This window comes from Aristolochia californica, unplaced genomic scaffold (assembly GCF_029961685.1).
Source record: "Aristolochia californica isolate CCGP_79_NKW_82.1479 unplaced genomic scaffold, dmAriCali1.0.hap1 SCAF_1, whole genome shotgun sequence".
Classification (NCBI taxonomy): Eukaryota; Viridiplantae; Streptophyta; class Magnoliopsida; order Piperales; family Aristolochiaceae; genus Aristolochia; species Aristolochia californica.
The window spans coordinates 57,619,792-57,638,211 of NW_027181770.1; the positions used below are offsets into that span (position 1 = coordinate 57,619,792).

Sequence of the window (18,420 nt, forward strand, 5' to 3'; positions counted from 1 at the left end):
GTGTATAATTCGATCATGCTTATGTCTCTTATAGGCATGGTTCTGTTTAATTGATCAATACTATAAGTATGATCGATTATGCCTTCTATTTTTTTCAATGACCGGACTAGGTATGATCGATCAATCTTGTAGGGATGATCAATCATGCTTTATATTTTTGCTAGATTGTGCAAGGCGTGATCCATCATTACCAGATAATGATCGATCATGCCAATTGCTAGTTTTCTGTAAAAGACTTCTAAGTATGATAAAACTTATCCTAAGGTTTACTAGCATGTTCTAAACTCGGTATGCATCGGCTAAACATGATTTTCATATCAATTTGCCATAAAGCTCCGAAATTCTCATGTACTTGTGGATTGAAGGTTGGTTGACTGCTCACTTACATTGCAATAGTTCTTGAGATGTTTCTTCTGAACTTGACTCTAGTCTTCAAGTCTTCAATTTTCTTCTTTGTAGAAGTTCTTCTTCAAGATGAATTGACACTTCTTTTAAGCTTGGGATCTTGAGATGAATTTGCCGGTTGAGTTGCAAAGGTTGTGATTTTGGTATCTGTTGAAGGAAATGCATCTGAAATGCTTAGTTCACAAATATTAGCTCAATTAAGTTTTGTTATCATTAAAATATGAGAAGAGTCAACTTTTGGTCAATAGATTACTAATTTGTCAGATGCCGGCAAGGTACGTTCTCTACTGCTTCAGCTTACATGTTCAACTTCTTGCTCTCTCTCTACCCAAGTCAATCCACCCAACCCGCAGCCAATGCCTGGTCCTTACTTGCGGCTCCTCTTGTGAAGTTTTTTATTTGGAACGCATGCCGAAACAAAATTTTTACATCCGATTCTCTAATCCGACGAGGAACTCCTATTCTGGACCCCCTATGCCCCTTCTGTCTAACCACTCCTGAAACTGCTGACCACATTTTGTTACACTGCAACTATGCCCGCTATGTTTGGACTAACCTCATTAAAAAAATTGGATTACAATATTGCTCTTCTCAAAATCTCTCATCCACAATCCTCATTGTTACTAGCGCTCATCTTCCTAAACTTGGAAAATTACTTATCTCATGCTGCATTGGTCATATCATCTGGGCTTTATGGAAAGAAAGAAATATTCGAAAAGTTAATAGAAAATCTCTTCTAAGAAACATTATGAGTGATAAAATTGTGGGTCAAGTTTCCTCTTGGATACTCATGCGGGAAGAATCTCAAAATTTCAAAGGTTCCAACTTACGTGGAAATTGGTGATTGGTAGCTGAAATGTCTTACCCATCCCGCCCCCGGTTATGGAAACTTGGTCCCCACCTCCGATGCGACATTCAAATTAAATTTTGACGAAATTTTTTGGCTGCCTTGGGCTTGCTGGATTTGGGGGTGTCATCCACGACGAGAATGAAAATCTTCTTTTTTCCTTTGCTGGGCCGATTTAGAAGCCCTCTAAACCTCCTTGGCGGCATTGGGATCTGTTTGATAACATTTGTAATTTATTTTCTCAATTGCAATATAATTGGAAATACATTCTTAGATCAGCTAACCATCTAACAGATATTCAGGCTAAATTAGGCGTTTCCCCCAACATCTTGTTGTGGAGGAAGGTCCTTTTTAGCCAGGTATTGTACTCTTTCTTCTTCTTTTATTGCAATATACAACTTTTTATTAAAAAAAAAAAGATTACTAATTTCTCATGTTGACTGTTGTTAAAACAAATTGATTCAAAAAATAAAAAAAGAATTGATAATGTGCACAAATCCATGGTTTAGTTAATTAGTTATGTTTGGAAAGTAGGAATAATTTGACCTTGGCAACTAGGGTGTTCATGTGACAAAATGTCTCAATACATTAGAGTTTGGAAGTGTCGGAAGATTTGAGCATGTTAGTCAATTTTATCTTTCCATTGTATTTTTTTTTAACTTACTTATTTTATTAATAAAACCCCGTTCCTGAGAGCAGGGCTTTCATTTCAGCTGCAATGACCAGCTGAGCCCAAAACAACCATGAGACTTTGGGCAGCTAAATCTCTTATTGCTCCAAGCTGGGCTGGGGTTGTCAACGGAACTGTTGTCAAAGTTCAATTTAGCCAATTGGGGAGGGCGATCTAAGATATTGTTGGAAAATAAGTCCAGGGGTATTTTGGTTATTTCACCACTTCGGTAGATTTATTTTTATATGTAATCTTGTTTTACATGCTGAATTATATCTATGGTTCAAATTTCATGTACGTAGGATATATAGAATGGAAGATATAAAGAGAAGAGGAAACAAAACTGTTACAAAATATTATAGCGCATGTTTGGGGATATGGCAGGAGATGAATATGTATCATCTGTTTACTACGGATGAAAGGGAATTGAAAAACCAACAAAATCAGCTACTGGTGGCAAAATTTCTTGATGGGTTTGGTGTTGAATTTGATGGAATCAAGGCCCAGGTATTAGCTTTTGATGGGGATTATGAGAGCTGAGAAGACAATTGTACCCAAAGTGGTTAAAGACGTTAAAGTTGTGGAAACTATTGTTCTCAATACATCAGATACTATATAAGGTTTGGCAGACTCATCTAGAGGCCACTCAAGTACTGGCAGAGCAGAGGTAAGATGGTTCAGGTCGTGGTAGACGCTGCGATGATGGTAAGTTTGAAAAGAAGTGTGTTTACTGTGGATGAAATAACTATTATTCTGATAGATGTTGGATTAAATTTGGGAAACCTATATGGGCCAACTCTACTATCCATGATAGCAGTAATGGTACATCAGATGTTGTCACTTGTGTTACACCAGGAGTCCTAGATAAACTGCAGCAGTTGATACAGCAATAGTAGCAGATTGCACAGCGTATGGCTCAGATTTTTGTTGCTTCATCCTCTGCATCCTTGAATCAAATAGGGGAGACCTCAAAAACAAGGGAAGAACGAGAGATGCCATCCTTGGTAAGATTGTCAACTATGGAATTGGCTTCTCTGAGTTCAAAGATGAGCCTGAGCCTCCATGGATGCTTGAATTTTTCTTTCATCCAGTTGATAACCAGGGCAGAATTTCCCTCAGTAATGAGATCCCCAGAAAAATTCAGTGAACACTATCACTCCCCACCTAATAGCTTTGATTTCTTCTTCCAGTGATTAAAGTGGGCAATTGGACTCTAAAATGCCAGAAGAACTGATCCTTGAGAATCTCTGAAAACTCCACAAACGCTGCCAGGCCTTGGGTTACCCATGGAGCTACCATCAAAGTTAAGCTTGATGCAGACCAAGGGAGGAGGGGACCAGGAAATTGGCACTGGAATATGGGAAACTATGAACAAAGAAACAACCTTCCAGTGCTTGTGGATCAACAAGACAGTGCTGGATGGGGGGGTGGGGGGCAGAACTTTATCTGCTTTAAACCAGGTTAGAATTGCTTGCAGAATTTTTTCCAATCAGGATTCTTTTGGAAGAGGCTGAACTCTTGAATGTTTTGTTGTCTCTTTCCTCCCATAAATACCATAGAAGCTCCCTTAAAAACCATGGAACAGCCCCCTCTTCTTTCGATAGCCTATTGGCTCATGTGCTAGCATAGAATCAGTAATTTGCCTACATTTTAGGAAGACACTTTGGCGATCACTAATCTCTTGGGTTAGGGCCTTTCTCGGTCTTTTGTGAGAACTTTTGCTATTAGTTTAGTTGCTTGAGATGAGGTTCATAGGTCTGAAATCTGAAAGAAGAAATGGTTTGGAGATGATATATAGTTTAGAGGTCAGTAGAACATGGCATGGAAGAAGTTACCAATTTTTACATATATGCCCATCGAGGCACTAAAAAGTCCTGAAATAGTATGTATCTTCTGCTTTTGGAACTCTTGACTTGTTGAGCTGAAAAAGCTTAACAGAATTTACAGATTTTGGATTTTCTTATTGTACTCTTGTATCCTTAAAAACATTTGACCGCTTGCCTGTTTGAGTACAAGTAATCATAATTCATATTACAATTTTTGAGAAAACCAGTGTGCATGAATAATGCTTAGGGGCCTTTCAGGTGTTACACCTTGCAGGGCTTAGGTGACTTTCTGCTTCAGTAAAACCTGATCCCACATCTTGACAAGAAAACCGTTTTACTCAACCTCTTGGGATCTGGTCAGGTTCCACAATAAGCCTCCTCACTTCAATCATTGACCTGAATCATACATTGCTTGAGCATAACGAAGGCCCAGATCTATCTGAACTATTTTTTTTCTTTCGAAATAGTGTAGATCTATCTGAACTTGATAGAAGTGAAGTCTCTCTAGTGTATGAAGTTAATAAAAGTGCATGTCATCTTGGCTAGAGTCCACCTAAGTGTGCCTGTCATCAAGTTTTTAGTAGTGCAAAACCTTGATGTGAAGGATTTTCATTTTCATCTATTTGTCTAATTGACACTAAATATTCTTTCTCTAATTCAACACTTCAGAGTAACTGTGAGGGAAGCTGTTCTCCCTTTGGGCCTCTCAGATCATCTCCTTCAAGTTTGACATTCATAATTCATATGTTTGTTATAACTATGAGAATAAATGAAACGAGGAGTAAAATCGAATGGTCATAGATTGGTAAATCTTCATACAAGGTCCACTTGTTTTGTATATGAATCCTAAAATTTGATCTCTTGGACTGTGCATGCTGTTTTTCTTCTACTGGGATCCAGCCCCTTCTTTTTCTGTCCTTTTTGAGAACTGATAAATTTTGTTAGCAGAGAGAAAGGAGTTCGATAAGCAGGGCCTCCCACAAAGATTGGAGGCAGAGAGAAAGGAGTACAATAAGCAGGGCCTTCCACAAAGATTGGAGGCATCCAAAAAACTTACAATGCAAAAACTAATGATGGAAACATTTGTACAATGATAATTGCATATCATGGCTAAGAACAACTAAATCAGAGAGAGCATTCCTCTCTATGGCAAGTTTTTCTGCTGCTGTTTTAGCTGATTTTGAGACATGATTCCAAGTTACTGTAAGAGAGCTGGCTAGGTCACAGACTTCCTTAAGGTGAGGCAAGAATCTCCAGAAAGGGAGGGGGGAAGTCCCCTTCCACTGTTACGGGGACAGAAATTGGTGTGAGCCAAATAAATACCATTAAGGAATGAGTGATTTTCAACGGGAACAGAGTCGACAGTGCCCAATTGGCCAGTTAAGGAGAGAAGAGTAGGCCCACCATGATTGCGCAAAGATACCACTGGAACCGGCAACCCAGGATTCCCAATTCAACTCCCATTGGAGTTGACCTTGGCTGGACAAGAATTCTGCACCAATTTTCTCTTGTGTAAGACCCATGGAGCTCGGAAGAACGCTTTGCGAAGGCCAAACCAAGAACGAATAGAATGGAGGATCCTATCCACCACTTTCTCCATAGATTCAGCTTCGTTCCTGAAAATTTTGCTGCTGCATTCAGCCCAAACACATCTAGGGACGGATGGCCAGTATAATGCACCCAAGAATTTTCCGAGTGGGAAGAGGGATCAGTGTTGTGCAGATTTGAATCAATTGTTTGGGATATGTGAGACTAGATCTGGGAAGTAAAATGGCAGTGCAACAGCAGGTAATGCAGCCCCTTATTTCATTCATCTCGGAGATGTTGAATTCATTAAAAATAGGTCTTTATTCCTATATCAAAGAAGTTTGCTGTTTTAATGGTGATCATTATGTTTTCCCTCATGCTTCTTGTTTTCCTTTTTCATCATACACAAATCAATTTGTAATTTCTTCTTTCAACTGTTTGGCTAATAGAATGACATATTTTTCACAGCTTGACAAGCGGATGGAGGGTGCCAATTTTGACAATAGTGCCTCTGTTTTAATCCCTGACCAAATTCAAGTAGTCGTGAGAACGAGAATTGCATCTTTCCCAGCGGTTATTGTTTTCCACTATAAGCAGAAACTGTGATGGCGTTGCATCGTCTTCATTGGGAGAAAAAAGGACTTGGATATCATAAGACGTGCCCGCTTCTGACCTTACTTCTGTGATCACACCTACCTGTAAAAGATTCTCGATCAGTTGGGATTTTTTTACGAAATTTCGCCGATAAGCTGCAAACCTGCAAGGTTCCAATTGATAAAAATAAATCGAATTGGAGATCAAAATCAATTCCTTCAGCATGTATCTGTCAAAAAAATGCTTGCTTTTTGCTCTCAGACAGAAGTTGACAAGGTTCACTGCAGCTGATACCATTCATTACGGATCCATCAACAACAGTTAAGTGTTTGGTCTTATATTGAGACGAGGAATTGAAAATTCTAAAAGTAACTAGTGACAATTTTTCCTTGCCATAGTTGCAGCAGCTTCATCTGAGGCTCTTGGGATTGACAAGAGAAATAATTAGGGGAGTTTGGAAGTGATAAAAGAAGGCAACAGAAGAAACAAGTAGATGAATACAAGAGAACAGTTGAGCCAAGGAGGAGGGTCGGAGGATGTGGGAAGGTCACGAGGGGTGTCGAAATGGGGCCAGGGCAGGTAAAGATGTCTTTGAGCAAGCATCGGCTTTTTTAGGGTATCAGGACATTTGTGCGGAGGCTTAGTGGGAGACCATGACACATAAATCATTGTCCAAAAGGGACCTTCCATGAGGGTGGATTGATCTTTCAAACTGGAATTCTCATAAAAAATAAAAAATGGCTCCCACATGCTCCATGCTTCCTATCTCTTTTTCTCCCTTCTTCATTCCATGGCAAGAGGGTGGGAGACGTTTACAGGAAATTGCCAAATCCAACAGCAACGTTCACAGAGAGAAGGGAGGGCAATGTGCCCTTACCCCCATTTTCAGTGAAGAAAGTGGCTCTTCTTGCCCAGTTGGGAGGGGGGGTAGGGTCCCCTGAGAAATTTTGGACAATCCTTTAAAACTAAATCCAACTAGGCAAAATGGTATCACTTAAAAGTGCTTCTTACAATTTGTACCACTTTGATGGATTAAAAGTAAGGGTGGGTACAAACCCATTCCCACCTCATGAACCTGACCTAAAATCATATTCGTTTGAAAACCCATTTAAGGTTTAGATAGTTTTTTTAGGATTTTTGATAGGAACGGGTTATGGGTCAAATTAACGAGGGCATGGGATGAAAATAATAAATTCTAAATTTCCACAAAACCAACAGCAATTTGTTGTAACAATCTATTTATTGATCAATTAAATAATTCTCTTTTTTCATTATCAAATCTATATATATCATTATAAAATACATCACACAAGTATATGAAAGGTGTGAAATTTTTTGCACTTCATGTGGTAGAACAAGTAGCAGTTAGGTGATGTATTTTATGAGGTCATATTTGTTACAAATACATCACACAAACATGAGGGACCCTTCCCTACCCAAACACTAGTAGAAGAAGCCATTGTTCCAATTCAGTTTTCCCCCCTATACCTTTTGGTTCAATTAATTGATTCTCATAGAATCTTGAAGGGAGACAAGACGATCTCCGTAACCAGTATTAACCCTCAAAATCTCTACCTCTCGTTAGTACATGATATGTGTGGGTGATAGAAATTCAATTTGCTATGATTTCGGTTTGATTTGATTTATTTGTTCCCCTCCAAATTGAATACTGACAATAGAAAAAATCTGATTTATTTGGATGTTCCACTTTTGGCCTCCCTGTCTATGTGTGACATTCATTTAAAAATCCCCATTACTTGGTTTCTAAGCACATAAATTTTAAATAAATATTCGAGTATACATTCCAAAACCCCTTCTAACAAGAGGATACGGCTAGGACCCACGGTTACCTACTACTAGCAGCCGACCGATAGAATCCACTCAGTAAGTATGGTCGAAGGACCCATAAGGTCCCAACACTGGAGGCCTGGCCGGGCCTAGCCAAGCAGATCACCACCTTTTTCTCAAGCCACTCTGCCGCCGGCTGGCCTCTCCACGAGATATTCTTTTAAAAATAAATAATACAAAATCAAAAATAGGAAAACAGAATATAAAAAAATATAAAAAATTAAATTAAATTTTGTGGATGGTCGGAGGGTCGACAACCCTAGGCCTACCATAAAGTGCCTCAACCCAACTCAAAGTCACCCACGCACGTGTGACCATCATTATTACATTCCCACTCCTTTTATCTCCCAGATCCGTTCTTTCTCTCCACAGCTCCGCGTCAATTCCGACACGTCTCGGATTTGTTACGTGCCCCTCTTACCTATTATTAACGATACGTAGCAGTTTTTTTTTTTTTTTTTGTTCCTGTGTTCCCGAACGGGAAACTGTGACACCCTGTTTTTGGTTTGTACCAGCAAAGGCAACTATCATTAGGAGGTTCCTTAGTCATTACCTTAATTAGTAAGCCCGATTTCGTAATTTTTCATCCGGGAGACCTGTATATATTATACGGCCTCTGATTCCGCCAAGCCACAATCTTTCTTCTTCTCACACTCGGTCTCTCCGTTTCTTTGTATTTCTTCCACTGAAGACGCCATGGAAGAGGAAGATCAGAGAGAACTCCAGTTACTTCCCACGCCGTTCTCCACGACTCAACTCTCCACCCCAAGTGTTTCTGGTCCTTCTCTGAAGCATCGCGCGGTGAATAGCGCTAGTCAAGACCATTCGGGCGCGCCGTCGCTTGACCTGCAGCTGTCGATAAGTCTCCAGCCGGTGGCAGTTCCGCCGCCTTCGAATTGTCTCTTGGCGGGGGCTCTTCATGGGTTTGAAGGGATACGGACGGAGATCAACAGTATCGAAGCTCTGAAACGACACGCTGCGGAGCAGATACGGTTGGCGTCTGTTGAAAAGGCGTACGCGGAGAGAGTGAGAGAGCTGACGAGAAGAGAGATGGAGATGGCGGAATCAGAGTTCGCCCAGGCCAAGCACATGTGGGAGAGAGCCCAACAGGAAGTCGAGAGCGCTAGGAGGCTCAAGGAGAAGGCTACCAAACGGATTCATTCCACGTGCATGGAGATCACTTGTCAAGCTTGTCGACAAAGATTCCGAGCCTAGGCTAGTTAATTCGATCGCCCACCGGTAAACATCCAGAACTCCCTCCACCGCGCGAGTCCTTGCCGGGGCTAGGCTGCATGATCATGTTGCTGCATCGAAGAGAAAGAGGGGACGAGACAACAACGAGCAGATAACAAACAATAAAACGAGAACCGTATGCAATCTTACGCTCTTCACACAGAAGAGCTTTCAGAGTACAACCATTTTTACTGTTTTCTGTGGATTTGGATCAAAGGTCGAGGGCAAATAAGATTTCCTCTCGATCTCCACCACTTTGAGTGAGTTACAGTTTGGTATTTTTTGAACAATGAATGAGAGAAAAAATTGTATCAAGATTCTAGTGGACCTGCCTGATATTTATATTGATCCTTGAGGTTCTAATATATTCCAAGAAAAGTTGATCCACTGGCTTCAAGAACTGAGACGCGAGCAAAGAAACCTCAGCATTTTCTTCATCTGTAAAGATTCTAGGTATGCCTACAAATCCCAAAGCAAGAGTAGAAAGTTTAAAAGGAGATGATAATCTCAACCAGTTAACAGTACAGCTGGAAAAAACATGGGTTCAAATCTTTTTAATGTAAAGAGAGCAGAGAGTGATTAGAAAAGCATGGAGAACCAAGTCATCGATCTTCTTTTCAGTAGTTAATGATGATAAAAGTTCTGATACTAAGGTTTTTAGCTTTGTCTCATCGCCATCATTACCTCCTCTCCTCTGGTTTTCCGCCTAAGAGATGAAGAAGCTCTTGTTATTTTTCTTTTCTCTTCACTGTTACTCACAACAGTTTGTCGATTGTCCAATTACTTTTTCCTTTTTCTGTCTTTTTGTCATGTTTTGGCACCTCTACAGTGTCGCCGAAGCCAAAGTGTGATCTATCAAGTTAATTTGTTTTTTACTTTTCCAGTATATGAGCCTGTTAATGTCAACAGTCTGACAGAAACAATCCCATGATCCAGGGCCCAGCCGGAACCAGTCCTTTAAAAGTGGGCTGCTTCCTTTCTGGGCCGTGTTCACAACTATGGAGAGGGTCCACCACACTGAACAGACTGAAAATCATCAGCCACAACAGTGTCAACTCAAATGGAGGTAAGGCAGGCAAGATTCAGAGTAGACCAAAGTATGATAAAGGTGAGTTGAGAAGGAAACATCAACCTGGATGTGGAATCTAGAGGATCCCTGTTGGCTCAAACCAGCCCCACAGATGATCTTTGTGGGCAGGCTGGCAACCAGACTCGACTAATATTATGGAACAAGTGCACTACATGATGACTCTGCCTGACTTGGACAGTCCGTAGCCCAGCCCCAGAAGCACATTGAACCCTGCAAATGAGCACACCCGAGTCGTCGACGTCAAGACAAGATAGCTGGATCCAATCCATATCAAAATTTTGAACTTTTCCCTTGGTAGGGGAGGGCAAATCCCCACTAGCCTGGCTGAAAGGAAACAAATCAAATTAGGGAACCCAATCTATAGGAGAAACTTTTGAAAACCTGAAAACAAGTCATAAGAGCTACAGCCTAAAGGTGCGCTGCGTCCAAAAGCAAGCTGCTACGAGGTTGTTTCAAATTTAAACAAGATAAGATGCACCAGCAAGTCATCTTGAGACATTTGACCCCAGATTTGATGATCGTATATACAGCAGCACACAAGCTGGTTTTCATTTTGGGGTCCTTATCTGTCATCTTCTACTTGGTTGCTTCAGGGGAGGCATCTCAACAAGTGGTTCTGATAATCAGGCCATCAATCATAAGAAAATTTGACTTGACTAGCCCTGGTATCCCACAAATTTTTAGACTGCCCACGAGCTCGGTCAGTAAAATGTCACCAGGATATTCCAAATGCCAATTGATTGCAGTATATACAAGCGTCGTATCAAGACCTCCAAATATAGGACAGTTTCAACTATGCACTTTGCCTTTTTCAACGCTGATGGTATTTCTTTTAAAATTTCATGTGCTCCATATAAAATTTTAACTGTTTCTTAGCAGTTAGCACTACTTCTTCAGAATTGAATTGTTAAACTGTAGGATAAGAAAGCACAAGAGGCAGGTTAGAGGCTGCTCCCTTTGAAATCCAAGACATGCAGAAATGCTCCATAGGCATCGTACAATGCACCTAAGTTAGGGAGTCTATGGTACACTTCAACGACCCAAACAGGACCTTCTGTTCCGGTCATTATGTCACGACTACTGATCAAGAAGATATAACTATATCATGTCCTCCATACCTAAAACCGTCCAAAACTTGCATGTTGATAAGGTGAAATGACAACTGCTACACTGGAAACAAATATGTAACTTTCCCTTCACTTCATAATGCAGCAAGCGAGGTATCATCATACCAAATAATATTCCTATGGTAGACCCTTTCTTGGTAGCTGACAAGAGCACTAGCATTGTTGATGTGAACCAAATACTATTACCACAAGGTCTATACAAGAAAATAAAACCAAAACATGAATTGAATAATAAATATATCTTAGGTGCATTAATGTGCTCTTGGTCTTTCTTGTTTGTCAAGAAGCTTAACGTCTGGAGCACTCTAAAGAACGAAGCAAACCTAGTACAAAAAGTTAAACCTAAAGATACTACTATATAAGATTCTGTGTACTAGCAGTGACAACAAACTTTGGAAAACTGAACAAGATATCTTGATCACTTACCAACCATGAATGATAGTCAAATTTAAACACCGTTAAAGATGTCAGTTGTTAGTAAATGAGGTCATTAAAACATGAGATTGCAGATCAATTCCTTCTTAATAATGCAAAACATACCAAAAAATAAAGAACATCTTTTTTTTTACAATGAGATGGAATCAATTAAGAAGACTCCCGAGAGCAAAAATAAAATTAAAAAAAATAAAATAAAAAATCAATCACCAAAGAACTCAAATAAACATCAATCATGATAAGAAATAAATGTAGAATAAGAAGTGATCAACTTTTAACATTTAACTCAAATTTGATGGTCAAATCAAATTTTGGGTACACCTAATTTAATTGGACTTAGGTCCATACTTTTTTTTTCTTTTTTCTTTTTTTGCTTTCAAAATTATGTTTCAGACAATTTTTCAGTTTGTGTTACCCATAGTCGCCACAAGAAACTTAAACTGTCTGTCACAACTACTTTTTTTCTCCGAATTCAATTGTTAAGTGTGAGAGAAGTATATGAAGAGGAAGGTTAAGGATCTTATATGGTTCCTTGGGGACTCAGGGCATGCAGAGATGGTTCCTTGGGGAGTGTTGAGTGGAAAAAGTTTCTATTGATAAATGAAAAAAAAAATTAATTGTTATAAGGTTGAACAATATGCCTCCTAAGTGGCTAGTCATTTTGGGATGGAACCAAACTCAACCCAATATATATCATGTTTTCTGTGTCTATCACGGGACAAAGGTGTATGAAGATAACAAAATACAACCTTCCTAAGCCTAAATATATAACCTGGCCAAAGAAGTGGAAACATACCTTGGTTTTCACTTTTTTTTTTTTTAGGGAAGGATGAATACCTTGGTTTCGACTTAATTTGCTAGCAAGTCAAAGTTGGTCCTTTCCTCCCAAAATGATGCTAAAGTTAATAATTCTTTTCCCAAATAATAAGCTTAAGATCATCAAACTCACAACCTCTCTCATACCCAAGATTTGAAATATGCACATGGGCCATAGAACCAAGGATTTCTACCCACTAACACCCCATCTCACATCCAAGCCAAAACAAAAACCCGATCAAAGACAAGGACAAGCGTACAGTCATATAACATAAGGACAAACGTACAGGTCATATAACAGAAAGAGATTTAGGCTCAAATTGCTTTGATAGCAAGCTAATGTTCTCTTTTTGAATGCTGATTACACATACACTCAGTGCCTTTACCCCTGGTGAGTACTTGAAAAGACCTCAAACTAAAAACCCATCCATGTGACCATTGAGCCAAAGGCCCAAGTCACATACCAGACTGAAGTTGGGTTGTTCTCTCAAAATGAGAAACAAAAGTTAGCAGGCCTTTTCCCCGTATTCATGATCTTCCAAACTCACAAGTTTCTACCCAGTCACACCTCAAGAACCAGCTTGGGATGAGCGCTGTACATATGTCCCTCAGAAGTGTGAACTCATGCCTTTTTTTTTTAATCAGCCTATGGATTTGTACCTACCATCAACATCTTGGGCATCATGGTGGAAAAGATAGAGCATCGAGGGACAGCACCGATTGGAATCATAGAAATGAACCCTTTTGCAGACAAAGAATAAGGCAAATAATTCACAGTTACATGAGAAAAAAGGAAAAACTGACCGTGGAAGCATTCCCTTGCTTGCCCAGCCATAAGCACTATATCACCACTCCTAAGGAACATAGCTACTGGTGAATTCTCTCTAGATTTTCCCCCGATGAGGAAGACAGCCTTGCAGCCCAAACTGTAAGAACACAACAAATTAGGCAAACCAAAAAGAAAAAAAAATATGAAACTAAGAGAACAATGCTACAGGATCTGAAACTCTGCACAGGCTCTAGATGGGGTTTGAAGAAAACACCAGATTTAATGGAGACATAATGTTAAAAGGCCTGCACATTGAATTTCTGCAACTGAAACTAAATGAAATCTCAATTTAGCCCAATGTCACATTTCTTACAACTTCACCTGATGCTTACAATAGGTTTACTCCAATCAGCTTCCATATCATCAAGGTGCCCACCAAGCATATCACCTAAGAGTGCAGAACAAACATAAGTATCAATTGTACATCAGAACATTTATTGGAATCATTTTCTAATTATAGATGGATAAAATGCAGAACCCACAGCTACAGAAAAATACACCTTAATTTGGAAACAATTCCCAACTTTTATGTATCAATCACCAGAACTTTTACAAGCATGTCATCTATATATCAGAACTAAAATAAGTCACACCTTATTTGGGACAACAATTTGCAACTTCTACAAAGTATCAATCAGAAAAACTTCTATAAGCGTGTGATCTACATACCAGAACTAAAATAATTCACGATTGCAGCTTCAGGGTGGAATTCTGTTCCTCCTGACATAGCAGGTGTAGCCATTTTCTTAGCAAGTTGACAAAGTGTATCAGGTATCTTGTTATGTGGGAGACAAACATCATAGTTGCGCTGAAATACAAATACACAGACATCAAAAGCAATGGTAGTGGAGGATATCATTAATTTCAAAGATTCTAGTGGTAACCTTTTTTGGTGACAACAAAAAGGTGGCAATTACAATTGTTAAGTTGGGTCCAAGGCCCATCCTAAAATGACTAACCACCTTAGGAAACCTCTTTCACAACTAATAAACTCAAAATCTTTGTACTCATTGATCCATGTGGGACTATTCCTTAACACTCCCCCTCACGTGTAGACCCTCTTTTTGTGGCTCTACAAGTGGATAATTTAGGAGTAGGCAGTTTAGGTGTAGGCCCTCTTTTGTGGCTCTACAAATGGATAGTTGAGGTGTAGGCCCTCTTTTGTGGCTCTACAAGTAGATAGTTTAGGTGCAAGCCCACATATGAGTACTTGCTCTGATACCATGTTAAATTGGGTCCAAGGCCCTATCCCAAAATGACTAGCCAACTTAAGAAACCTCTTTTCCAGCTAATAAATTCAAGTACTGTACTCAGTAATCCATGTGGGACAATTCCTTAACACTCCCTCTCACGTGTAGACCCTCTTTTGTGGCTCTACAAGTGGATAATTTAGGTGTAGGCCCTCTTTTGTGACTCTACAAGTGGATAATTTAAGTGTAGGCTCTCTTTTGTGGCTCTACAAGTAGATAGTTTTTAGGTGTAGGCCCACATATGAATACTTGCTCTGATACCATGTTAAGTTGGGTCCAAGGCCCATCTCAAAATGAGTAGCCACCTTAAGAAATTTTTTTCCCAACTAATAAACTCAAGATCTTTGTACTCAGTAATCCATGTGGGACTATTCCTTAACAACAATATGTATTAACAAACTAAAAGAAAACAAGGAAAATACTCAAAAACTAAATAATTCATCTACTCTTGCCAATCTCTAGATGTCACAACTTCTAATGATGCAGTTTTGATATTATCTACTTTTGAACCATTCACAAAAAAATTAAAAAAAAACTTTAGAAAATGGCTTTATTTGTTCACCCTTATAATCAATTCAATAAACTTTCATGTTTGGTGATTTGGCTGCATAAACATAGAAAGCTAATGAAATTGCAAAAGCAATCTTTTGATGAAAATGTTCATTACATCCCAATTGTACAGTTAATAAGCACCACATACAGGGCCTAGTTAAGCCGTGTAAATTTAAAAAGGCATTTAAATGGAATTGGCATTAAACATGCTTCATTGGAGAAGAAATAAGATAAGTAACACCAAGTGATAGATTTTCAGCATAACTTAATATGTCTTAACAACCCTCAGTAAAACATATTTTTTTGTTAACAATGAGAAAATGATTCCATCAAGAGGGCTGTGGAGGGAGGTAACAATAAGCAAAAGAGATGAAGCTAAAGACAAGCAAAACAACACTCCCAAAAGAAATGCAAAAGAATGACAGAGGGAAAGCAAGGTTCCCCTCTGAGATAAACAAACCAAGGAATGCTATGCATAACTTTTTGGATGAGATAAACTTTCTATTATATGAAAATCCACAGAAGTTAACTACTGTAACTGAGTGCTTCTTACTAATTATTAAATATATGAGAGAATGCCCACAGGCGGATGGAGATAAATTCTCCAAAAACAACTTAGAGATGTACACTCTAAATCAAATAAAGCTGATCTCAGTTCATCCAAAACCACAGATACAAATGAATGGCACATATCGAGTTAAGTATTTGTGTTATTCAATTGTCAGTAAGAAACACACTAAGGTCACAGGAATTAAGGTGTACACTCACTAGAGGATTTAAGTTTATTTATGCATTTGAATCTGCAGTTTGTGTATCTACAATGTATCCCATCAACAAAGTCAGGCTTATCATTTTTCTATATTAATTAGATGTACCGGGCCTTTGGCCTCCATGGCCACATGGGGGGGTGTTTTCTAGTATGAGGTATTGGATTCAAGTCTCACTGGGAGGAAGGGGTATGGTACATTTATGTAATCAACATTAAAAAAATATTAGTTACATGTAAACACAACACACCCCAAATATTGATGAGACTTAAACCCCAGATCTCACACACCCCTCTCCTAGTGGCCATTGAGCTAAAAGGCCCAAATATCAGTGTAGTCATCACATACCACTAATGTTTGAAGATTTGAAGGGGGCATTAGCATTTCTTTGACTATGAGCAACTTCGCAATATATCCTTGGCATACTCAAAAAAAATTTCACAAAATGTTCCTCATATCTGTTAATTGTTACTAAAAGCAACACTCAAGTCAAAAGGAATTTTATTTTTTAAAATATGATGATTGTCTTAAAAAAGGCCCTAGGGCAAAAGATTATTAAGGTTGGAAACTATTTTATACAAGCATATGTAAGACAAAGGGAAATTATTTTATAACATTATTAAGGTGCATAACTCCAACTACAAGTGTTACACCTATTATTGAAAGATTTGGTCTAGGGTAAACTACTAATACTGATAGTAAAAAGGCAACCACCAGTTGTAGACAAGAAAGTGAACCTATTAAGGGGTTGCAATTCTTGGATTATGCATTATTTAACATGGGTAGTATACAACTTAAATATTCTGCTAATGGAAATCGATAACATATGCACTGAACCTCAAACATGATATGATAGAACCAAAATCATTACACCAGTCTCCTTATCTAGTAAAAAGCTTATATATTAATAGATAATCCTGGAGAAGGATAACAACAACATGGAAATTGCATGGACCTTGGACCAGTCAAATTGTAAACCAAGAGTACTCCAGCGCAGCTTATGCAAGAGCAATGATGCAGCAATGGAATTGCACATATCCCCTTCAGACAAGTTGAACTTTTCCTTGAACACCCCTCTTGGTGCATCAGTGTCATTAGAATAAGGCAATGATCCCATATCTTCATGTGTGTTTCTCTCTGCAACCAAAAATTTCTCATTTTGAACTGCAGTAAATAAGTCATGTATAGGCCCATAAATTGCATTATGGTTAGTTCTGTTAGGAGGCTGAGGAAATCTTGTTAAGCTCTCCCTAGCCCAGTGGCATTGTTCCTCAGTATTCAATGCTCCTGGTATAAAGTAGAACCCTGAATTACACACAAAATAACGATTAGTCAATTTTACAGGCAGAGAAAAAGCAATGAAAAGATGGTAGGTCATTGCCTATGCAAAGACATCATACCAAAGGATGGGAGGATGGTTAATCATTCCCTAGGAAGGCAGATTAAAGCAGTACGCTCAAATTTTCATTAAAAACAGTAAAAAGAGTCTCTCTCTCTCTCTCTCTCTCCCTCTCAGACACAGAAAAGTGTCCAGTTCCACAGCTTTAATTTTTTGTTTTTGTTTTTGGACGGTGTAGTTGGAGAAAATTTTAGTGGATTATCATAAAGGGTAAATGGTTGACGTGCTTATATGCTTGAAGCTAGCCCCCATCTCAACCATCTATTGTTTGGGAGAGTCCCTGTAGATTAAAGATAATAAAGTTTGACAATTCTACAATGAGAACACCTTCCATCAATCCATAATGCACCAGGACAAAATAAATAAATAAATGTGGAGCCATCCGACAATGCATTCGGCTAATCGATGTGAAGCCATCATCCAAAGGAAAAATTTTCACTAGACAGTCAGGATAACTGGACTACCATTGGTTTTGGCTTCTGCCTACACAAGATCATGCAAGGTGTACGTTATGAGATAAAGAGTAGCTCCTATAAATCATGGTCACTGGAACGATAATTCAAAGAGTAACATTCTTTTTCCTCGGATAGGTTACTGACGATGGGACTTGCATCGACACAGAGAAGATATTCAACAAGGTACGATGTTGCAAACTTCCTTTTTGTCAAATTTTGACAGTTATTCATGCACCAAAAGAATTTAAATGATGTTAGAAAACTACTTCTCTCCAATATAAACGATGTATATCGTTGTAGTTATGCTCAACGTCTGACATATAAATAAATAAATAAATAACTAATAAACTCATTTACCAGGACGATCTTCAAAGCAGAAGACGGGACGACAAAAGTCGCACTTGAGTTTGAAAATTCCTGGTGGAGTTTCTCCGCATTGGTTGAACGATTCGAGAATTAATTTAAAATCGAAAACCTCGGAGAGATCTGTTTCAACGGCTTTCTGCCTGAAATAGCGACAGAAACGAATTACATTTTCAAGAAAAATTGGAAAGTACAGAGCAATTCATGGATAACAACGAATACCTGGACTTCTTCGAGACGGTCTTGTAGAGCTTGTACTTCTTCTCCGCTTTCCTGAAAGCGGTTCTCTCGAAATCGCCGGGGGCTTGGGGGGCGTACATTTGTCCACTCGGCGCCGCCGCTGACAGAGGTGAAGGGCGCCGGGAGGGGGAAGAAAAGAAAAGACTC

General features: G+C 39.0%; 2 protein-coding genes across 2 annotated transcripts; one reads left to right on the forward strand and one right to left on the reverse strand.

The window, feature by feature from the left end:
- Nucleotides 1–8,384: 8,384 nt before the first annotated feature.
- LOC137962934 (zinc finger protein SHOOT GRAVITROPISM 5) lies at nt 8,385–9,070 on the forward strand. Its single transcript, XM_068810075.1, has one exon. The coding sequence runs from the start codon at nt 8,414–8,416 to the stop codon at nt 8,930–8,932; it is 519 nt and encodes a 172-aa protein (XP_068666176.1). The 5' UTR covers nt 8,385–8,413; the 3' UTR covers nt 8,933–9,070.
- On the reverse strand, nt 9,058–18,417 carry LOC137962925 (DNA N(6)-methyladenine demethylase ALKBH1A). Its single transcript, XM_068810064.1, has 7 exons — nt 18,256–18,417; nt 18,028–18,176; nt 16,772–17,121; nt 13,917–14,055; nt 13,569–13,635; nt 13,223–13,344; nt 9,058–9,409 (listed from the first exon to the last, which is right to left on the reverse strand). Exons 1-7 carry the CDS (start codon nt 18,351–18,353, stop codon nt 9,270–9,272), a joined length of 1,065 nt encoding a protein of 354 aa, XP_068666165.1. The 5' UTR covers nt 18,354–18,417; the 3' UTR covers nt 9,058–9,269.
- Nucleotides 18,418–18,420: the final 3 nt, after the last annotated feature.

Bases quoted from the DNA above. Each gene is read 5' to 3' on its own strand.
- LOC137962934 (XM_068810075.1), top strand. From the start codon at position 8,414: ATGGAAGAGGAAGATCAGAGAGAACTCCAGTTACTTCCCACGCCGTTC.
- LOC137962925 (XM_068810064.1), bottom strand. From the start codon at position 18,353: ATGTACGCCCCCCAAGCCCCCGGCGATTTCGAGAGAACCGCTTTCAGG. The intron at 17,122-18,027 runs GTAAATGAGTTT...TGTGTAATTCAG, and splicing joins CTGCTTTGAAGATCGTCCTG to GGTTCTACTTTATACCAGGA. The intron at 14,056-16,771 runs GTCCATGCAATT...TTTGTATTTCAG, and splicing joins TACAATTTGACTGGTCCAAG to CGCAACTATGATGTTTGTCT.